The sequence below is a fragment of the Stenella coeruleoalba genome (assembly GCF_951394435.1).
Source record: "Stenella coeruleoalba genome assembly, chromosome: 17".
NCBI classification, from domain to species: Eukaryota; Metazoa; Chordata; class Mammalia; order Artiodactyla; family Delphinidae; genus Stenella; species Stenella coeruleoalba.
In genome coordinates, this window is record NC_137163.1 from 31829213 (window position 1) to 31846687 (window position 17475).

General features: G+C 38.9%; 1 protein-coding gene across 16 annotated transcripts in view; it reads left to right on the forward strand.

The window, feature by feature from the left end:
* The window catches only part of DPYS (dihydropyrimidinase), a 169413-nt gene that overhangs the window by 23237 nt on the left and 128701 nt on the right, over positions 1-17475 (forward strand). For all 16 annotated transcript variants that reach the window (XM_079901517.1, XM_079901510.1, XM_079901516.1 and 13 more), the window contains exons 5-6: positions 10726-10882; positions 12132-12273. In XM_079901517.1, the coding sequence (XP_079757643.1) occupies positions 10726-10882; positions 12132-12273 (299 nt within the window). The remainder of the gene's footprint in view (positions 1-10725; positions 10883-12131; positions 12274-17475) is intronic.

Consider the following 17475-nt stretch of genomic DNA (forward strand, 5'->3'; position numbering starts at 1 on the left):
AGTCGGTCACATTGGGCTGAAACCAAGGTGTTAGCAGAGCTGTGTTCCTTCTGGAGGCTCTAGGGGGTATGCCCTTCCTTGCCTTCTCTAGCTTCTAGAGACCACCTACATTCCTTGCTTCCTGTCTCCCTTCCTCCATTTTCACAGCCAGCAATGGTGGATGGAGAACATTGCATTATCCTGATCTCTCTTCTACTTTAAGGGTCCTTGGATGACATTGAACCCACCTAATTAATTCAGGATAATCTCCCTATCTCAAGATCCTTAATTTACTCACATCGGTGAAGTCCCTTCTGCCAAGTAGGGTTAACATATTCACAGGTTATGGGGACATCTTTGGGGTGCCATTATTCTGTCTCCCACAAAAGCGTAGCCTCAGGGAAGAGTCCTAGAAATGAGAACCTGGAAATGGTTCAAAGGGCAAGTGCATATCTACTTTTTGGACGTTGCTAAATCCCTTTGCAAAGGGGTTGTAAACATGAAATACTTAAAACGTCAGCCCAGATGCTCTAGTTGAGTCAGATTTACCGTAATAACACTTGTGAAAATACTCTAATGTGCAATCGTCAGAGGCAGCAGAGGTCCAGAATAAATTAGCACGAGAGATTGTTCCATTGCTGACATGTGACCTCTCACAGGTGGTCAAGCAGTGTCAGTCCATTCACATGGTGACTGCATCAGCTAATCCAAGGGCAGGTCCACGGGGAGTACAGAGTGACAAGAGCTGGTGGACACACTGAGCTTTTACAGAAGATTACTCTGTATGCATTTATTTTTTTATTTTTATTTTTTTAAAGTTATTTTTTAAATTTATTATTTATTTATTTATTTAGGCTGCATTGGGTCTTCGCTGCGGTGCGCGGGCTTCTCATTGTGGTGGCTTCTCATTGTGGCACACGGGCTCTAGGCACAGGGGCTTCAGTAGTTGCAGCACGCTGGCTCAGCAGCTGTGGCATGCAGGCCCTAGAGAGTGTGGGCTTCAGTAGTTGTGGCTCGTGGGCTCTAGAGCACAGGCTCAATAGTTGTGGCACACAGGCTTAGTTGCTCCGTGGCATGTGGGATCTTCCCGGACCAGGGATCGAACCTGTGTCCCCTGCATTGGCAGGTGGATTCTTAACCATTGCACCACCAAGGAAGTCCCATGTACGCATTTATTATCTAATGTAATTTCTGAACATAAAAGAGCAAGATACATCGATTCATTGTTATCTTGTTTAAAGAAGAAAAAATTCAGCCTTATAGATTTGTAATATGAACATCTGTAAATATCTTTGCCAGCCCATTCCATCATCTAGGGCCTTGCCACTCAGAGTGTGGTCCCTGGAACACAGTGCCGACATCCCGTGAGAGCTCGTTAGCAATGCAGGTCCTTGGACCCCATCCCAGATGCACTGAATCAGAATGTCCCCTTATAACTAGAACCCCAGGTGATTCCTATGCGTATTGAATTTGAGACTCACTGCCCAAGGAGGCACAAAAGATACTCAGTTAGTAATTGTCTCTATTGTAGTTGCCTAGCAATTCAATGCTCTTATTACCTTGGATTTTATTGTTGAATTGCCAACTATATACCCTTCAGAGATAGCGACCTGAGGGTTAATGATTATAACAACTGACTTTGTTGAGTGCTTAATATGTGCTTGGCACATATTTTAGTATATCTTTTATCTCATTTCAAGTTTTGTTATATATTTTCTCACCACTGCATTGTAATATACAATATTTTTTTAAATTGTCATAACAATGCTTCAAGCTAAATTTTATCACTGTTTTGTGACTGATGAAATTGAGGCTTGGGAAAGTTTGGTAAATTAAGCCCAAGATCACTTTACTAGTACGTCCTAAACCTGAAATTCAAGTCTATCCAACTCCAAAGCCCACATTTTTTACTACCCTCCACTCTATTCCAGAAGAAATCAGTTTACAGAGTTGGGAAATGCAGATACCAAGTTTATATTTAATTGGTTTTGTTTATTGGCCTTACATTTTTAACAAATTTATTTAAAATATTGCCATCATTTTGTTATTTTTTTATCATTGTTAAAAGAAGAAAACATTCCAGAAATGGAAATGATCAAGAATGTATTAAGTGAAGAGTAAACATCTTCTCTCTCTCTCAGCTCAGTCCTTGGAACTAGCAATTTTTAACCATGTCTATTTTTTTGGTGGTTTCCTTCAAATTTCTAAACCATAAATTTGTAAGCAATGACATAAATTTTTGACAATATCACTTGACTCTGAGTGATGAAAAAAGAACAGTCTAGCCTACATAAATCTTACCTCTCACCTCCTGAGTTTTGTTAGTAGTAAATGTTCACTTCAGGTAATATTACTTAAATTTATGTGTTTTGGCTATTTTTGTGTGTGTGGTATCTCTTTATTCTCTACTAGGCTGAAAAGGAGTTGAGAGGCCCAGCATCACCCTCTCTGCCCCCTCCTGACTTCTTTCAGCTGTATTATTATCTTTACATGGACAGGAGTTACAGCATTTTCAGTTGGCTCTAGGACTAGAATCAGGTCTTCCAAGCTTTGTCTATAGGTTAGGTCTAAAATTTAGAACTTGTAAGATTGTGGAAATATTCTTCTTGGTAGAAACAATTCAGGAGAAGAGAACCTCAGAGGAATTTATATCACTAACTTGAGAGTGAAAGCTAATGTCATTTAACTCTTGGAGAGGCCAGGTGTCAAGGTGAAGTGGGTTTCTTTTCCTACACTCCCATAAGATTAACGGCATGCCTTATTTTAGTTTGCTACATATTTAGACCATTATTGTCTTGTCTTTTTTTTGGCTTGGAATTTTTCCAATTAGCTCTTCTTAATATAGGTTCAGAAAAGAAACATGTACACTTCCTTTACTATATCATGAAGATTTTCCAGCTTCTACCTCATACCTTCTATTGAATGGAATCAGCTTCTGTTGAAATGAATCAGCTCTTCTTGCAGAGATATTTTTTTAAGAGGAGAATCTTTTGGCTTTCTGCTTTATTTTTATACTTTCCAAGCTGTAGAGATGCCATCCTTGGATTTCTTTTCACAGAATCCTAGGTTGGATATACTGTTTCTTGGTTCCCATCTCTCCCCTTTTCTTGAATCACTGTGAAGATTCTCATGTGATTTTTTAAAAAAATATTTATTTAGTTAGTTATTTCGCTGCATCAGGTCTTAGTTGCTGTGGCACACGGGCTCCAGAGTGCTCGGGCTTAGTTGCCCCGCAGCATGTGGGATCTTAGTTCCCTGTGTCCCCTGCCTTGGAAGGCAGATTCTTAACCACTGGGCCACCAGGGAAGTCCCTCTCATGTGAGTTTTAAAGGAAGAGTGTTAGAAGGTAAATTTTCTGATTCTTTGTCCTCAAGCTTGTTTGCAACTTGAACGGACATAGAATTCTAGGTTCAGAGTTACTTCCTTGTGAATTATAAGGGCACCATTTCATTCCCTTCTGGCGTCTAGTGTTACTGATACGTAGACAAATGCCAGTGAAATTCATGTCCTTTTGTCACTCTTTTCACCATCTGGAAGATTTTTATATTTTCTCTTCATTTTAGACTTCCAGAATTTATATTAAGACTATGTTTAGCGGTAGGATTTTAAAAATTCACCTTCATGTTCAGATGTCTGTTTAATCTGAAGACTGATCTTTGATTCTGAACATTTTTCTTCTATTATTTCCTTCATATTAATTTTCTCTGTTCCTCTCTTGGAACTCCACTAGAAGACCTCTTGAACTAAGCCTCCATGTCCTTTAACTACTTTCACCTTTAAAAAAACCTGATTTTTGCTCTATATTTTAGGAAAGGATTTTGTTTACTTCTTCTTTCCTTCTAATAAACTTTCATTTTGGTAATCATATATTTATTTCCAAGAAAACACTTTTCCTTCAGTGGATGAGATCTTTTTGACCTCATTAGAATACTAACAGAGATTTTTTTTTTTTAAATTCTGTTTTCTGGATCATCTTGTTTCTTGCTGAGTCAATTTTTCAGTTTTTTTTTTAAAACATCTTGGCCCTTCTTTTTATGTTGTTTGTTTTTTCTGTAAGTGTCTGGTGATCTTGGGCTGTCTGTATTCATGACTGGACAGTTCAGGTGATTAGAGTAGGGAGCTGGTGTGGATCCCCCTCTGCTGGTGAGTAGGCCCCGCCCCCAAATGAGAGCACCAACAGTGAGACTGTGAACTTTGTGAATGTAAAGGGGGCGTGGTTACTGGTGAGCTTCGGTTGTCAGGTGAGCTTCACTCTGTAGCATCAGCACCACCTTAGAAAGCTTTATTCCCCAGGCAGAGGGCGGGATGAGGGCTAACTGCCCCAGCTCATCCCCTTCCCCACAGCAGGAGGAATGTCTGTCATGACCCTTCTGCTCGTTTGAGTTCAAGCTGTAGCTGCCTCTACTTTCCTTAATAAGCATTGCCATCCCATCTGCTTTCTGTCTTCCTACAATCTATCATAACCTCTGGTCAGCCGTGGTTCCTCTTTTATTCTCAGCACCGTTTTGGATTTTGTTCATCTGTTGTACATCTTCACAGGGGTTTGATGTGAACTGGAAAGCCAGAGACGGGAATGCATGTTCAGTCCATCAGCTTTCTTTCAAAGCCTGCGGTTTCCCTACCATGATATTTCCTTTTAGCGTTCAGCACCTGCAATAAAAAGTGAAAAGCAGGTTACAGGGAAAAGAAGAAAGCTTTCACATGCGAGCCATGGAAAGCTGAGTTGCCTTTGACCGTTTGCAAGGAATTTCAATTTCATGCTTATTTCAAGTCTCAGTTAATCTAAGTTGAGTAACTAGGTTAGTTCCCATCTTTACTGTGAGAAGCCACTTTCGCAAAAATGAGGCAAGTGAATCAGAAGGCTGTCCCTAGAGTATTATCCTTTTCTTCCAGAAGCACAATCCCCCCTCCCTTGCTCCATACCCCCAGTATAAAGTTGGACAAACCAGCTGAAATTGTATCTCATATAGAAGTTCCCACCTACCACTTAGACCTCTCTCACTCACTGTACTCTAGTCTTTGTGCAAATAGTATATGTGTCCATATATGTCATTTGTTTCAGTGACAGAGGTACTTTTTACTTTGGTTTGAATAGCTTTGGGTATTGATGTTCCTTTTCTGCCGTGTATTGACATATGGAATTAATAGTGTTTAAAAAGACATATTGTTCACCTCTCCTTCCCACCTCCCAGTAGAACTTGCATGCACGTGGATTCATTATTTTTCTGGTGCTTTGCTTAGAATGGTGGCAGTTTCTCCCAGCAGCTTACTTGCTGCTCTCTTTGGTGTATATCTGTTATAATAAATTTGTTTACCAATTAATGACTGAAATTTTCCATACTGTTTTTTAGTTCCCTGTTTAACTTGTTTTAATTTACCTTAATAAAACTCATTCTGTTTTACATCCATATTCGTGTCTTCAGGGTATAAATATGACTGTCACTTGAACTTATTAATAAAATGTTTTCTTTATGCTTTTCATAAAAAACCAAGTTATTGGACACCTAATATGTGCTTGGCACTGTGCTTTTGGCATTGAATTTGCAAAAATGATTAAGATAACTTTGGTTCTCAGGTAGCTTCCAGTGAACTGGGCTACATGATGGTTGGGGGTTTTCTGTTTGCTTTGCTTTGCTTTGGTTTTGGTTTTCCATGTTGTAGAAAGCTTTATTTTCCAGGCTTATTGCTGTAAAATATAAACTTCTCTCACAGGGAGGTTTAGATGTCCTATTTTCCATTTTATTTAAACTCTGCCCCCCGCCCCCCCAGCGTATTTCTCTTGTATTTGGGGACTAACAGGGAGAAAGGGCCACACAGAGGCCACTCTCTGCCCATGTGGTCACACTGCCCCCTGCTTGTTGGTGCTGAATAGAGAAAACCAAATCTCACACAAGTACGATGAGCTGATGCTTGGTAACCAGTACTTTTCCTAAGAAAGGGTTGATGTGTGCCCGAGTTAAGGTGGATTTGAATCTCAGGCTTCCTTTTTCTTTCTTGTGCATGAACATCCGAACATCCCTTGTCCTTTAAATTTAGAACAAGATGATTTACCTTATGTCCAACTGCAAAGCAGTTCAAGACTGCCCATTTTAAAAGATTAAAAAAAAAAAGAAGAAGAATTGTGTAACCATAAGGAAACTAACGTTTGTAGAATGTATTTGTTTGCTGCTCTAACAAAGTACCACAGACTGGGTGGCTTAAAACAACGGAAATTAATTTTCTCACAGTCCTGGAGGATAGAAGTTCAAGACCTAAGTGTTGGCAACATTGGTTTACCTGTGGGCACTGAAGGAAGGATGCGTGCGCTCCAGACCTCTCTCCTTGGCTTGGAAGGGCTGTCTCCTCCTTGTGTCTTCACATTGTCTTCCCTCTGTGTGTGTGTGTGTGTGTGTGTGTGTGTGTCCAGATTTCCTCTCCTTATAAGGACCCCAGTTGTATTGAATGAGGGCTCACTTCTAATGACCTTATTTTAACCTAATTACCTCTTTTAAGGACCCCAGTCATATTGAATGAGGGCTCACTTCTAATGATCTCATTTTAACCTAATTACCTCTTTAAAGCGCCCTATCTCCAAATACAATCACATTCTGAGATCCTGGGGGTTAGGACTTTAACATGTGAATTTTGACAAGGGACACAATTCAGCTCATAACATGAAGTGACTCCAGGATCCCAGGAAGATGCTAGATATTTTCGTATATGTTAAGTTGTTTGATCCTCACAAAATTGCCACACTAGAGGGACGTTACGATCCCATTTCATAGATGAGAAAAACTGAGACCAAGAGCAATGACTCATCATGCACAAGGTCACCAACTAGAAGCAAAATCAGGATTTGAACCTGAATCTGTGTGATCTACTTTATTATGCTGCTTCTACATATTTTCCGTCTCAATTATTTTCTTTCGTTGTAAGTGTAATATTTTGAACCCAGACGAAGCCGAAGGTTCTACTTTATCCTTCTAGCCGGGAGAAATTATTTTTATAAAAGCATTTGGCCTTCTGTTTGGCAGCCGGTGCTTCCACTCCGGGCCACCTATGCCAGCTTCTCTGCATCTTTCAACCTTTTCTAAAAGATCCCATGACTTGATTAAATGCTGCTCCCAAATTCAGACAAGATGTTAACATCTGCTCTATCACTTTCATCTAATAAACAATGGGCTGTCTGGTCAGGGATGGGGGGTAGTTTTGGTTGGTTGGACATGTTTCACTATTTGGAAATCGTAACAATCTCTCAGAGAGCAGAACTCCTTTAACTGGGAGATTGCATCATAAGTGAAGGTTTTTTTTTGGTTTTGAGCTAAATGATGGAGAAAGAAGGAGAGAACACGTATGGGGAGACAGGATACAACGTAATGTGAAACTGGCTGAGACAGCGGGAGGATATTAATGATGGATATGTACTATCTGCCAGGAGTTGCTGAAATCGTCTGGTCTCGAATGTAATCAGGAGAGTATCAGGCTAGGACAGATATAGGACTTTTCATTACTAACCTGTTAAATGTAGTAAATCAAACCAGTAAGTGAAATTGGAAAATTGCTTAACCACATCCACAGATCTTATGGTTGACTTTTAAAAATAACATGCTCTTTACCAAGAAATGAAAAATGATACTTTTCCTACTAACATACTGCATATGTATGGTATGTTATCAGTATACTAGGATTCTAATTCTAATGTACCACTCACTACCCCTGTGTCATAGACAAATTAGTCTTATTGAGTGTCAGTTTCTTTGTCTGTCAAACCAGTGTTTGGGTTGCCATGAAGGTCAAGTAAGATATATGACCTTCAAGCTGTATTTGTAAACTCTAGAGTGCTATACATACATTAGATATGTTTATTACTACCTTATTTCTGGCCCAAATCTAACAGAACCCACTGTTATGCTGAATTAATCTAGTTTGATTCTTCAATTTATGTATTATCCAGGCCCCTTGTTTTCTTTTTACAGTTTGCATGCTGTTTAGTCCTTTGAAAAATGTCTTAGAACCATTGTGAAATACAGGGAAGAATAGTTAGGAATTTTTACTTTTTTATTTTTTCATTTTTTTAAGTACTTACAGATAAATTAATGGGGAGACAGTTGAAAATAACCCTGTTAACGAAGAGCTTGTTGTATATACCAAAAAAGTGGCACGTCATATTGTAAAGGTGCTAAACCCTTCCAAGGAAATTACCTGTCATCTGGTTTCAGAGCAGTCCTGGCAGACTCCTGGTCGATGCTGACACTTTTAATTTTTCCTGAGAGCTATTAAAATTGTAGAAATTTTGGAACTGTATTCCCATACCACCTTGATGGGCCAAATGATTGAACAGAACATGTGATAAGACTCTTTCCTCTGTAATGAAGTACCAGGAAAAATCCTGAGTTGGCAACTTGTAAAGTGATTGCAGATCAAGAATCTGAGTTTTTCATTGTCCAAGCATCCGTAAGATGTTCTCTTGGAATAGGAAGGTCTCTTTGTACCTGCAGATGAAATACCATGCCCGTCCTGTTATCTCTCCAGTAAATAGTGCATTACCTCTTAGTTCATGTTAAAAGTGATTGCTTCTTGTTCGGTACACCAGAAGGAGATACTAACGGCATTTCCTCTTTTCTGGGAATAGGACAGTAAGAAACGGGGTGGGATTCATCTAGTGTGTGTATATCATGAAAGTGAAGGATATTAGCCGTGGCTAACTTCTTGGAGGATAACTTTTATCAACAATAGTTTGATGCTAGGTTACATAAGAGGCAAAGTTGGTTAGGCTTCAAGCAACCTTGCTTTCAGGGTTTTTCAAATCCCTAGGCTCACTGGAGGAAGATGGCTCATTTGGGGGAGAAATGATCTGTGAGGTAATAGGGTGCTACGTTCCAGTTCGATATGACTCAGGCAGCTGGTGGCCATCCACTGTCAGGACTCCGAGGAAATCAGTGCATTTCAGTTGTATATCAGGATTTTAACTCAAGTCTGTGGCGTCTGGTTAACCAGAGTGAAGTAATTGGGATGCCAGCTTCTCCTTTCTGTGCACTCTCCTTCATGACTGCTTGGATATGAGCAGGTGGATGCCAAAGAATCTATTATGCTGACAAATGCTAATCAGAGATAGGCTCCTGATTTTAAATTCAAATTCACTACAAGCTATTAACTTTTCTAACACTGTGTGCTTTTGATGGCCTCATTTGCATGATTTTATAAATATGCAGTTCTGGCTACAGTTTTATTATCTGAGTGTTATTTTATTTAACATAAGTTTTTAGAGGAGGTTTATACCTTAAGGGTGTGCAAAGATGATCAGTCTACCTGCAACAGAGATATAGTGTGGTTGGACTCTGTATGACCATAAGATCATTGTCATCAGGATAGTATAGTGTAGAGGTTAGGACCACTCAAGTCAAAATGCCTGGATTCAGACCCTACCTTCTCCACCCCGTCTATGCTGAGTGCGTGTAATTTAACTGTACAAAAGTTACTTAATCCTATAAGCCTTAACCTCATCTTTTATAAAAGTTTTATCTTTATTTATTTATTTTATTGAAATATAGTTGATTTATAATGCTGTGTTAGTTTCAGGTGTACCGCAAAGTGATTCAGTTATACACATATATACATATATATATATATATATATATATATATATTCTTTTTCAGATTCTTTTCCCTTACAGATTATTACAAAATATTAAATATAGTTCCCTGTGCTATACAGTAGGTCCTCATTGTTTATCTATTTTACATATAGTAGTGTGTATTTGTTAATCCCAAACTCCTAATTTATCCCTCCCTCCCTTCCCCTTTGGTAACCATAAGTTTGTTTTCTATGTCTGTGGGTCTATTTCTGTTTTGTAAATAAGTTCATTTGTATCATTGTTTTTTAGATTCCACATATAAGTGATATCATGTGATATTTCTCTTTCTCTGTCTGGCTTACTTCACTTAGTATATGATAATCTCTAGGTCCATCCATGTTGCTGCAGATGGCATTATTCCATTCTTTTTTATGGCTGAGTAATATTCCATTGTATATATGTACCACATCCTCTTTATCCATTCACCTGTTGATGGATATTTAGGTTGCTTCCATGTCTTCCATTTAGGTTGCTATTGTAAATAGTGCTGCAGTGAACATCGGGGTGCATGTAACTTTTTGAATTATAGTTTTCTCTAGATATTTGCCCAGGACTCATACTTTAATGGAGATAATAATAGCTTTTTCCAGATAGGGTTTTTGGGAAGATTCCATTAGAATGGCACATATTTCAGCCAGCTTTTGCTAGGTTATGCTACAGTGACAAATTAACTGAAAATATCAGTGGCTTACAATGGCAGAGATTTATTTCTTATTCGTACTCATATCCATCATCGGTTGGCTCTGCCTCTGCTCTATAGTCTCTTCATTCTGAGACACACCTGAAGAAGCAGCTTCTACTGGTCTCATGACAGAGGGAGAACTCATTGTGGCTCTAACAGGTTCTGCTTGGAAGCAGCACATGTTACTTCTATTCATATATAATTGGCCAAAGGAAGCCATGAGGCCAAGCCTAATATCAGCGAGTGGGTACAGTCATCTACCACAGCATGCAGTGCACACTGACTGGAGCATAGGAAAGGCTCGGTAAACAGTAGATTTTACTTTTCAGTCCTGATCAGAGAGGTAAATTGTAGTTTAGGTAGGACAGAGAAGACTAATATTTATGTGTTTGTCAAATGGCTCTCTTAAGAGCAAATCGAGGTGCTGAACGCTTCCCTTTGAACTTTCCAGGGAAGGTGGTCTATGGAGAAGCCATCGCAGCAGGTCTCGGCACAGATGGCACTCACTACTGGAATAGAGAATGGCCCCATGCAGCCCATCACGTTATGGGTCCACCCCTACGACCGGACCCTTCAACGCCTGACTTCCTCATGAATCTATTGGCTAAGTAATAGTTTAGTAGATGATTGTAAGGTATTTTGCCAAAAGAAGATGTTTTGCTGGTCCCAAATCTTGAGTGTTTTGAGTGTAGGAGATCTTGTCCTACCATCTGGACCTTCCATTGACCTCCCAGTCTTCTGTCCTACTTGACCTCACAGGCCCTGGGGAATCCTTCATCTGGAGACCCAAAAGCATTGGCTTAATTGTGTTATGATGTGGTATAAAATCTCTCCTGGCCACAGAGAAATCGGATCATTTTTACTGAAATTTTCCTCTGCTCTGATGTTTTCGTTGTCTTTTCTATCTCTTGCTGCCTAGGACCAGGTCTCTTCAATATGCCCTATTTTTATCATACAGAATAGTCTTGAGTATTTTTCTATGCTGAAACAACCCAGGAACCAGATGTGCTTGTTGTATAGATACAAGAGATGATGATCTAGGGCAGAGCCACTGGAGAGGTGAAAGGCAAAATCCTACCCTCTGAGCAGGTTATCCCCATGAAAGGCCATCCAAACTATTTTCAGATGCTGTTTTGGGAGACATGTTGATCGTTTATTCTTGAGAAATACACCATTCATGGACATTCAGACATTCCCCATTCACGGATACTCAGATCCAAGTTAACAAAAGAGCTTTTCACCACAGACTGTCCAAGAGTTCACTTGCCATTTCCTTTCAGGCTCCTACCTCCTTCAGCCTTCTACATCCCCAAGGTGACTCACAGGTCAAAGCACAATTCCTGTTGCTCGTGACCTCAACATCCTCAGCCAGTGTCCCACCTCTGCTCATCACAACATTGCCATGTGGCCAGGGGCTGCCTCTGTTCATGTGGATCACCCTGGTTCACCTTTGTGTAGTTCTGTACTCACAAGAAATTTTCACTTATGTTATTGCCAGTGACCCTGAATAATTGTCATCAAGTATATATAATAACCAATTTCTAGATGAGAAACTGAGCACTGGACAAACTCATAGTCACATAGCCAGTAGGTGATGGAGCCTAGAACCCACTTTTTCTGACCCAAGCACGATCCTTCATCATACTTCATGTAAGAGTATTATTCTCCCAAAGTGTTTCCTGGAATAGAGACAGGCATGGGTGAAATATGTACTTGAAAAAGCTGCCCATTCTCCATTGCAGTTTTCTGACTGTCAGTTGAGAATGGGGTCCAGAGACCAGGGAAGGTTATGGTAGCTTCCTCCTGACATATTCTATCTACTCACCCCTATTGCTCTTGTGTGTTTCTCTTTTACAGTGGTGATCTAACCATAACAGGGTCTGACCACTGCACTTTCAACACCTGCCAGAAAGCTCTTGGGAAGGACGATTTTACTAAGATTCCCAATGGAGTGAATGGTGTTGAGGACCGGATGTTAGTAATATGGGAAAAAGGCGTGGTGAGTTTCACAGGATTCAGTCTGTTTTGCCTGATTTTTCCGCCAGAATCTGGCCCATTTTAGGACCAGAGTGGCAAAAGCCTTCATAGAGAAGTTTTTTGATTGTTTTCACTAGAGTGGAAACTGGGAATACAACAGTAGCATCACCACCATGCCATCCCCCAAAATAATAATGAAAAACAATTTTCTTCTCTGCATGGTTTAGAGGATCTTTGCACCATGATGCAGACATTAGGGTATAAATTTAGATTGGGTACCTAGAGGATTATTCTTGAAATCTTTGAAATGTAATAGCACTTCTACTTGATTTCCATGTTTTTGAATCCTAGTTCCTCATGTGTCACTGATATAAATACTTCGAATGATTGAAAGGACATCAAGAATTTTTATTACGTTCATACCTCCTTTTCTTATAAAAATGTAGATGCCCCTTTTAAAGAACTTTTGGATATTATGTTTTAAAAACTGCTATATGAGGTTACATAAATAATAATCCAAAATATAGAAAGAGATTTTTTTTTAATTTCATGATTTAAAAATTTCTACCTGAGGATGAAGAAGAATCAAATGGCTAAATGTTCATGTTAGCCTATCCAGCCAGCTGGCAGGTGTAGTTGTAAAGATCAGCAGTGGAGACTTGCCTGGTAAGACCTGAGGTCCCCATTGTCATGCCATTCTCACCCATCTCTCAGAACCCCTCCCTTCAATGGCACATTAATCACATCTCACACCACAGAATCCCTTACACATACCCCTCACTTCTAGCTCTAATGTTTTACCAGGTCTTGTCAATTTTATTTCCAAAATGCCTCCTTATTTCCACCATCATGTCCACCATTCTACTTTGAGGCCCATGTCTTGTTTGGATCATTGCAGTAGTCTCACAGCTGGTGCCCCTGCCTCCACTCTCTGCCTTGCTACAATCTATCCCACACTCTAAGACCAGAGTTGCCTTTCAAACACCAGGGTCTGTTCATGCTACTTTCCTCTCTAAAATCCTTTAATTTTCAGCATTACTTATTGGATGACATTTGAACAGTTAATTTACATGCAAGGACCTTCAAAACATCTCTACAGCCCTATCTTCTACCAATTGTCCTCTCCACCCCCTGCTACCTCTACCCTAATTCTAAGCATCCCAGATGACTTTTATTTTCTTTCTCTTCGCTTAGACTTTTTTTTTTTTTAGGAGACTCTAAACATATTTATTTGCCAAAGTTAACTTTCCTTTCTCATCTTTGTAATCTGGAAGTGTGGTCTAGAAAAGGCATGTGTTATTATTTCCATGTTTTCCATAACTAGATGAGGTTAAAATTCATTCTCTGTCTTATTTATTTATACTTTTTTTTAAACATCTTTATTGGAGTATAATTGCTTTACAATGGTGTGTTAGTTTCTGCTTTACAACAAAATGAATCAGTTATACATATACATAAGTTCCCATATCTCTTCCCTCTTGCGTCTCCCTCCCTCCCACCTTCCCTATCCCACCCCTCTAGGTGGTCACAAAGCACCGAGCTGATCGCCCTGTGCTATGCGGCTGCTTCCCACTAGCTATCTACCTTACGTTTGGTAGTGTATATATGTCCATGCCTCTCTCTCGCTTTGTCACAGCTTACCCTTCCCCCTCCCCATATCCTTAAGTCCATTCTCTAGTAGGTCTGTGTCTTTATTCCTGTCTTACCCCTAGGTTCTTCATGACATTATTTTTTTCTTAAATTCCATATATATGTGTTAGCATACAGTCTCTCTCTTTCTGACTTACTTCACTCTGTATGACAGACTCTAGGTCTATCCACCTCATTACAAATAGCTCAATTTCATTTCTTTTTATGGCCGAGTAATATTCCATTGTATATATGTGCCACATCTTCTTTATCCATTCATCCCATGATGGACACTTAGGTTGTTTCCATCTCAGGGCTATTGTAAATAGAGCTGCAATGAACAGTTTGGTACATGACTCTTTTTGAATTATGGTTTTCTCAGGGTATATGCCCAGTAGTGGGATTGCTGGGTCATATGGTAGTTCTATTTGTAGTTTTTTAAGGAACCTCCATACTGTTCTCCACAGTGGCTGTATCAATTTACATTCCCACCAACAGTGCAAGAGTGTTCCCTTTTCTCCACACCCTCTCCAGCATTTACTGTTTCTAGATTTTTTGATGATGGCCATTCTGACTGGTGTGAGATGATATTTCATTGTAGTTTTGATTTGCATTTCTCTAATGATTACTGATGTTGAGCATTCTTTCATGTGTTTGTTGGCAGTCTGTATATCTTCTTTAGAGAAATGTCTATTTAGGTCTTCTGCCCATTTTTGGATTGGGTTGTTTGTTTTTTTGTTACTAAGCTGCATGAGCTGCTTATAAATTTTGAAGATTAATCCTTTGTCAGTTGCTTCATTTGCAAATATTCTCTCCCATTCTGAGGGTTGTCTTTTCGTCTTGTTTATGGTTTCCTTTGCTGTGCAAAAGCTTTGACGTTTCTTTAGGTCCCATTTGTTTATTTTTGTTTTTATTTCCATTTCTCTAGGAGGTGGGTCAAAAAGGATCTTGCTGTGATTTATGTCATAGAGTGTTCATATGTTTTTCTCTAAGAGTTTGATAGTTTCTGGCCTTACATTTAGGTCTTTAATCCATTTTGAGTTTATTTTTGTGTATGGTGTTAGGGAGTGATCTAATCTCATACTTTTACATGTACCTGTCCAGTTTTCCCAGCACCACTTATTGAAGAGGCTGTCCTTTCTCCACCGTACATTCCTGCCTCCTTTATCAAAGATAAGGTGACCATATGTGCGTGGGTTTATCTCTGGGCTTTCTATCCTGTTCCATTGATCTATCTTTATGTTTTTGTTCCAGTACCATACTGTCTTGATTACTGTAGCGTTGTAGTATAGTCTGAAGTCAGGGAGCCTGATACCTCCAGCTCCGTTTTTCGTTCTCAAGATTGCTTTGGCTATTCGGGGTCTTTTGTATTTCCATACAAATTGTGAAATTTTTTGTTCTAGCTCTGTAAAAAGTGCCAGTGGTAGTTTGATAGGGATTGCATTGAATCGGTACGGTAGATTGCTTTGGGTAGTAGAGTCATTTTCACAATGTTGATTCTTCCAAGCCAAGAACATGGTATATCTCTCCATCTATTTGTATCATCTTTAATTTCTTTCATCAGTGTCTTATAATTTTCTGTATACAGGTCTTTTGTCTCCTTAGGTAGGTTTATTCCTAGATATTTTATGCTTTTTGTTGCAATTGGAAATGGGAGTGTTTTCTTGATTTCACTTTCAGATTTTTCATCATTAGTGTATAGGAATGCCAGAGATTTCTGTGCATTAATTTTGTATCCTGCTACTTTACCAAATTCATTGATTAGCTCTAGTAGTTTTCTGGTAGCATCTTTAGGATTCTCTATGTATAGTAACATGTCATCTGCAAACAGTGACAGCTTTACTTCTTCTTTTCCGATTTGGATTCCTTTTATTTCCTTTTCTTCTCTGATTGCTGTGGCTAAAACTTCCAAAACTATGTTGAATAAGAGTGGTGAGAGTGGGCAACCTTGTGTTGTTCCTTATCTTAGTGGAAATGCTTTCAGTTTTTCACCATTGAGGACGATGTTGACTGTGGGTTTGTCATGTATGGCCTTTATTATGTTGAGGAAAGTTCCCTCTATGCCTACTTTCTGGAGGGTTTTTATCATAAATCGGTGTTGAATTTTGTCAAAAGCTTTCTCTGCATCTATTGAGATGATCATATGGTTTTTCTCCTTCAGTTTGTTAATATGGTGTATCACGTTGATTGACTTGCGTATGTTGAAGAATCCTTGCATTCCTGGAATAAACCCCACTTGATCATGGTGTTTGATCCTTTTAATGTGCTGTTGGATTCTGTTTGCTAGTATTTTGTTGAGGATTTTTGCATCTATGTTCATCAGTGATATTGGCCTGTAGTTTTCTTTCTTGGTGACATCCTTGTCTGGTTTTGGTATCAGAGTGATGGTGGCCTCGTAGAATGAGTTTGGGAGTGTTCCTCCCTCTGCTACATTTTGGAAGAGTTTGAGAAGGATAGGCGTTAGCGCTTCTCTAAATGTTTGATAGAATTCGCCTGTGAAGCCATCTGGTCCTAGGATTTTGTTTGTTGGAAGATTTTGAATCCCAGTTTCAATTTCAGTGCTTGTGATTGGTCTGTTCATATTTTCTATTTCTTTCTGATTCAGTCTTGGCATGTTGTACATTTCAAAGAATTTGTCCATTTCTTCCAGGTTGTCCATTTTATTGGCATAGAGTTGCTTGTAGTAATCTCTCATAATCTTTTGTATTTCTGCAGTGTCAGTTGTTACTTCTCCTTTTTCATTTCTAATTCTATTGATTTGAGTCTTCTCCCTTTTTTTCTTGATGAGTCTGGCTAATGGTTTATCAATTTTATTTATCTTCTCAAAGAACCAGCTTTTAGTTTTATTGATCTTTGCTATCATTTCCTTCATTTCTTTTTCATTTATTTCTGATCTGATTTTTATGATTTCTTTCCTTCTGCTAACTTTGGGGATTTTTTGTTCTTTCTCTAATTGCTTTAGGTGCAAGTTTAGGTTGTTTATTCGAGATGTTTCCTGTTTCTTAAGGTAGGATTGTATTGCTATAACTTCCCTCTTAGAACTGCTTTTGCTGCATCCCATAGATTATGGGTCGTCGTGTCTCCATTGTCATTTGTTTCTAGGTATTTTTTGATTTCCTCTTTGATTTCTTTAGTGATCACTTCAATATTAAGTAGTGTATTGTTTAGCTTCCATGTGTTTGTATTTTTTACAGATCTTTTCCTGTAATTGATATCTAATCTCATAGCATGGTGGTCGGAAAAGATACTTGATACAATTTCAATTTTCTTAAATTTACCAAGGCTTGATTTGTGATCCAAGATATGATCTATCCTGGAGAATGTTCCATGAGCACTTGAGAAAAATGTGTATTCTGTTGTTCTTGGATGGAATGTCCTATAAATATCAATTAGGTCCATCTTGTTTAATGTATCATTTAAAGCTTGTGTTTCCTTATTTATTTTCATTTTGGATGATCTGTCCATTGGTGAAAGTGGGGTGTTTAAGTCCCCTACTTTGAATGTGTTACTGTCGATTTCCCCTTTTATGGCTGTTAGTATTTGCCTTATGTGCTCCTATGTTGGTGCTCCTATGTTGGGTGCATAAATACCTTAT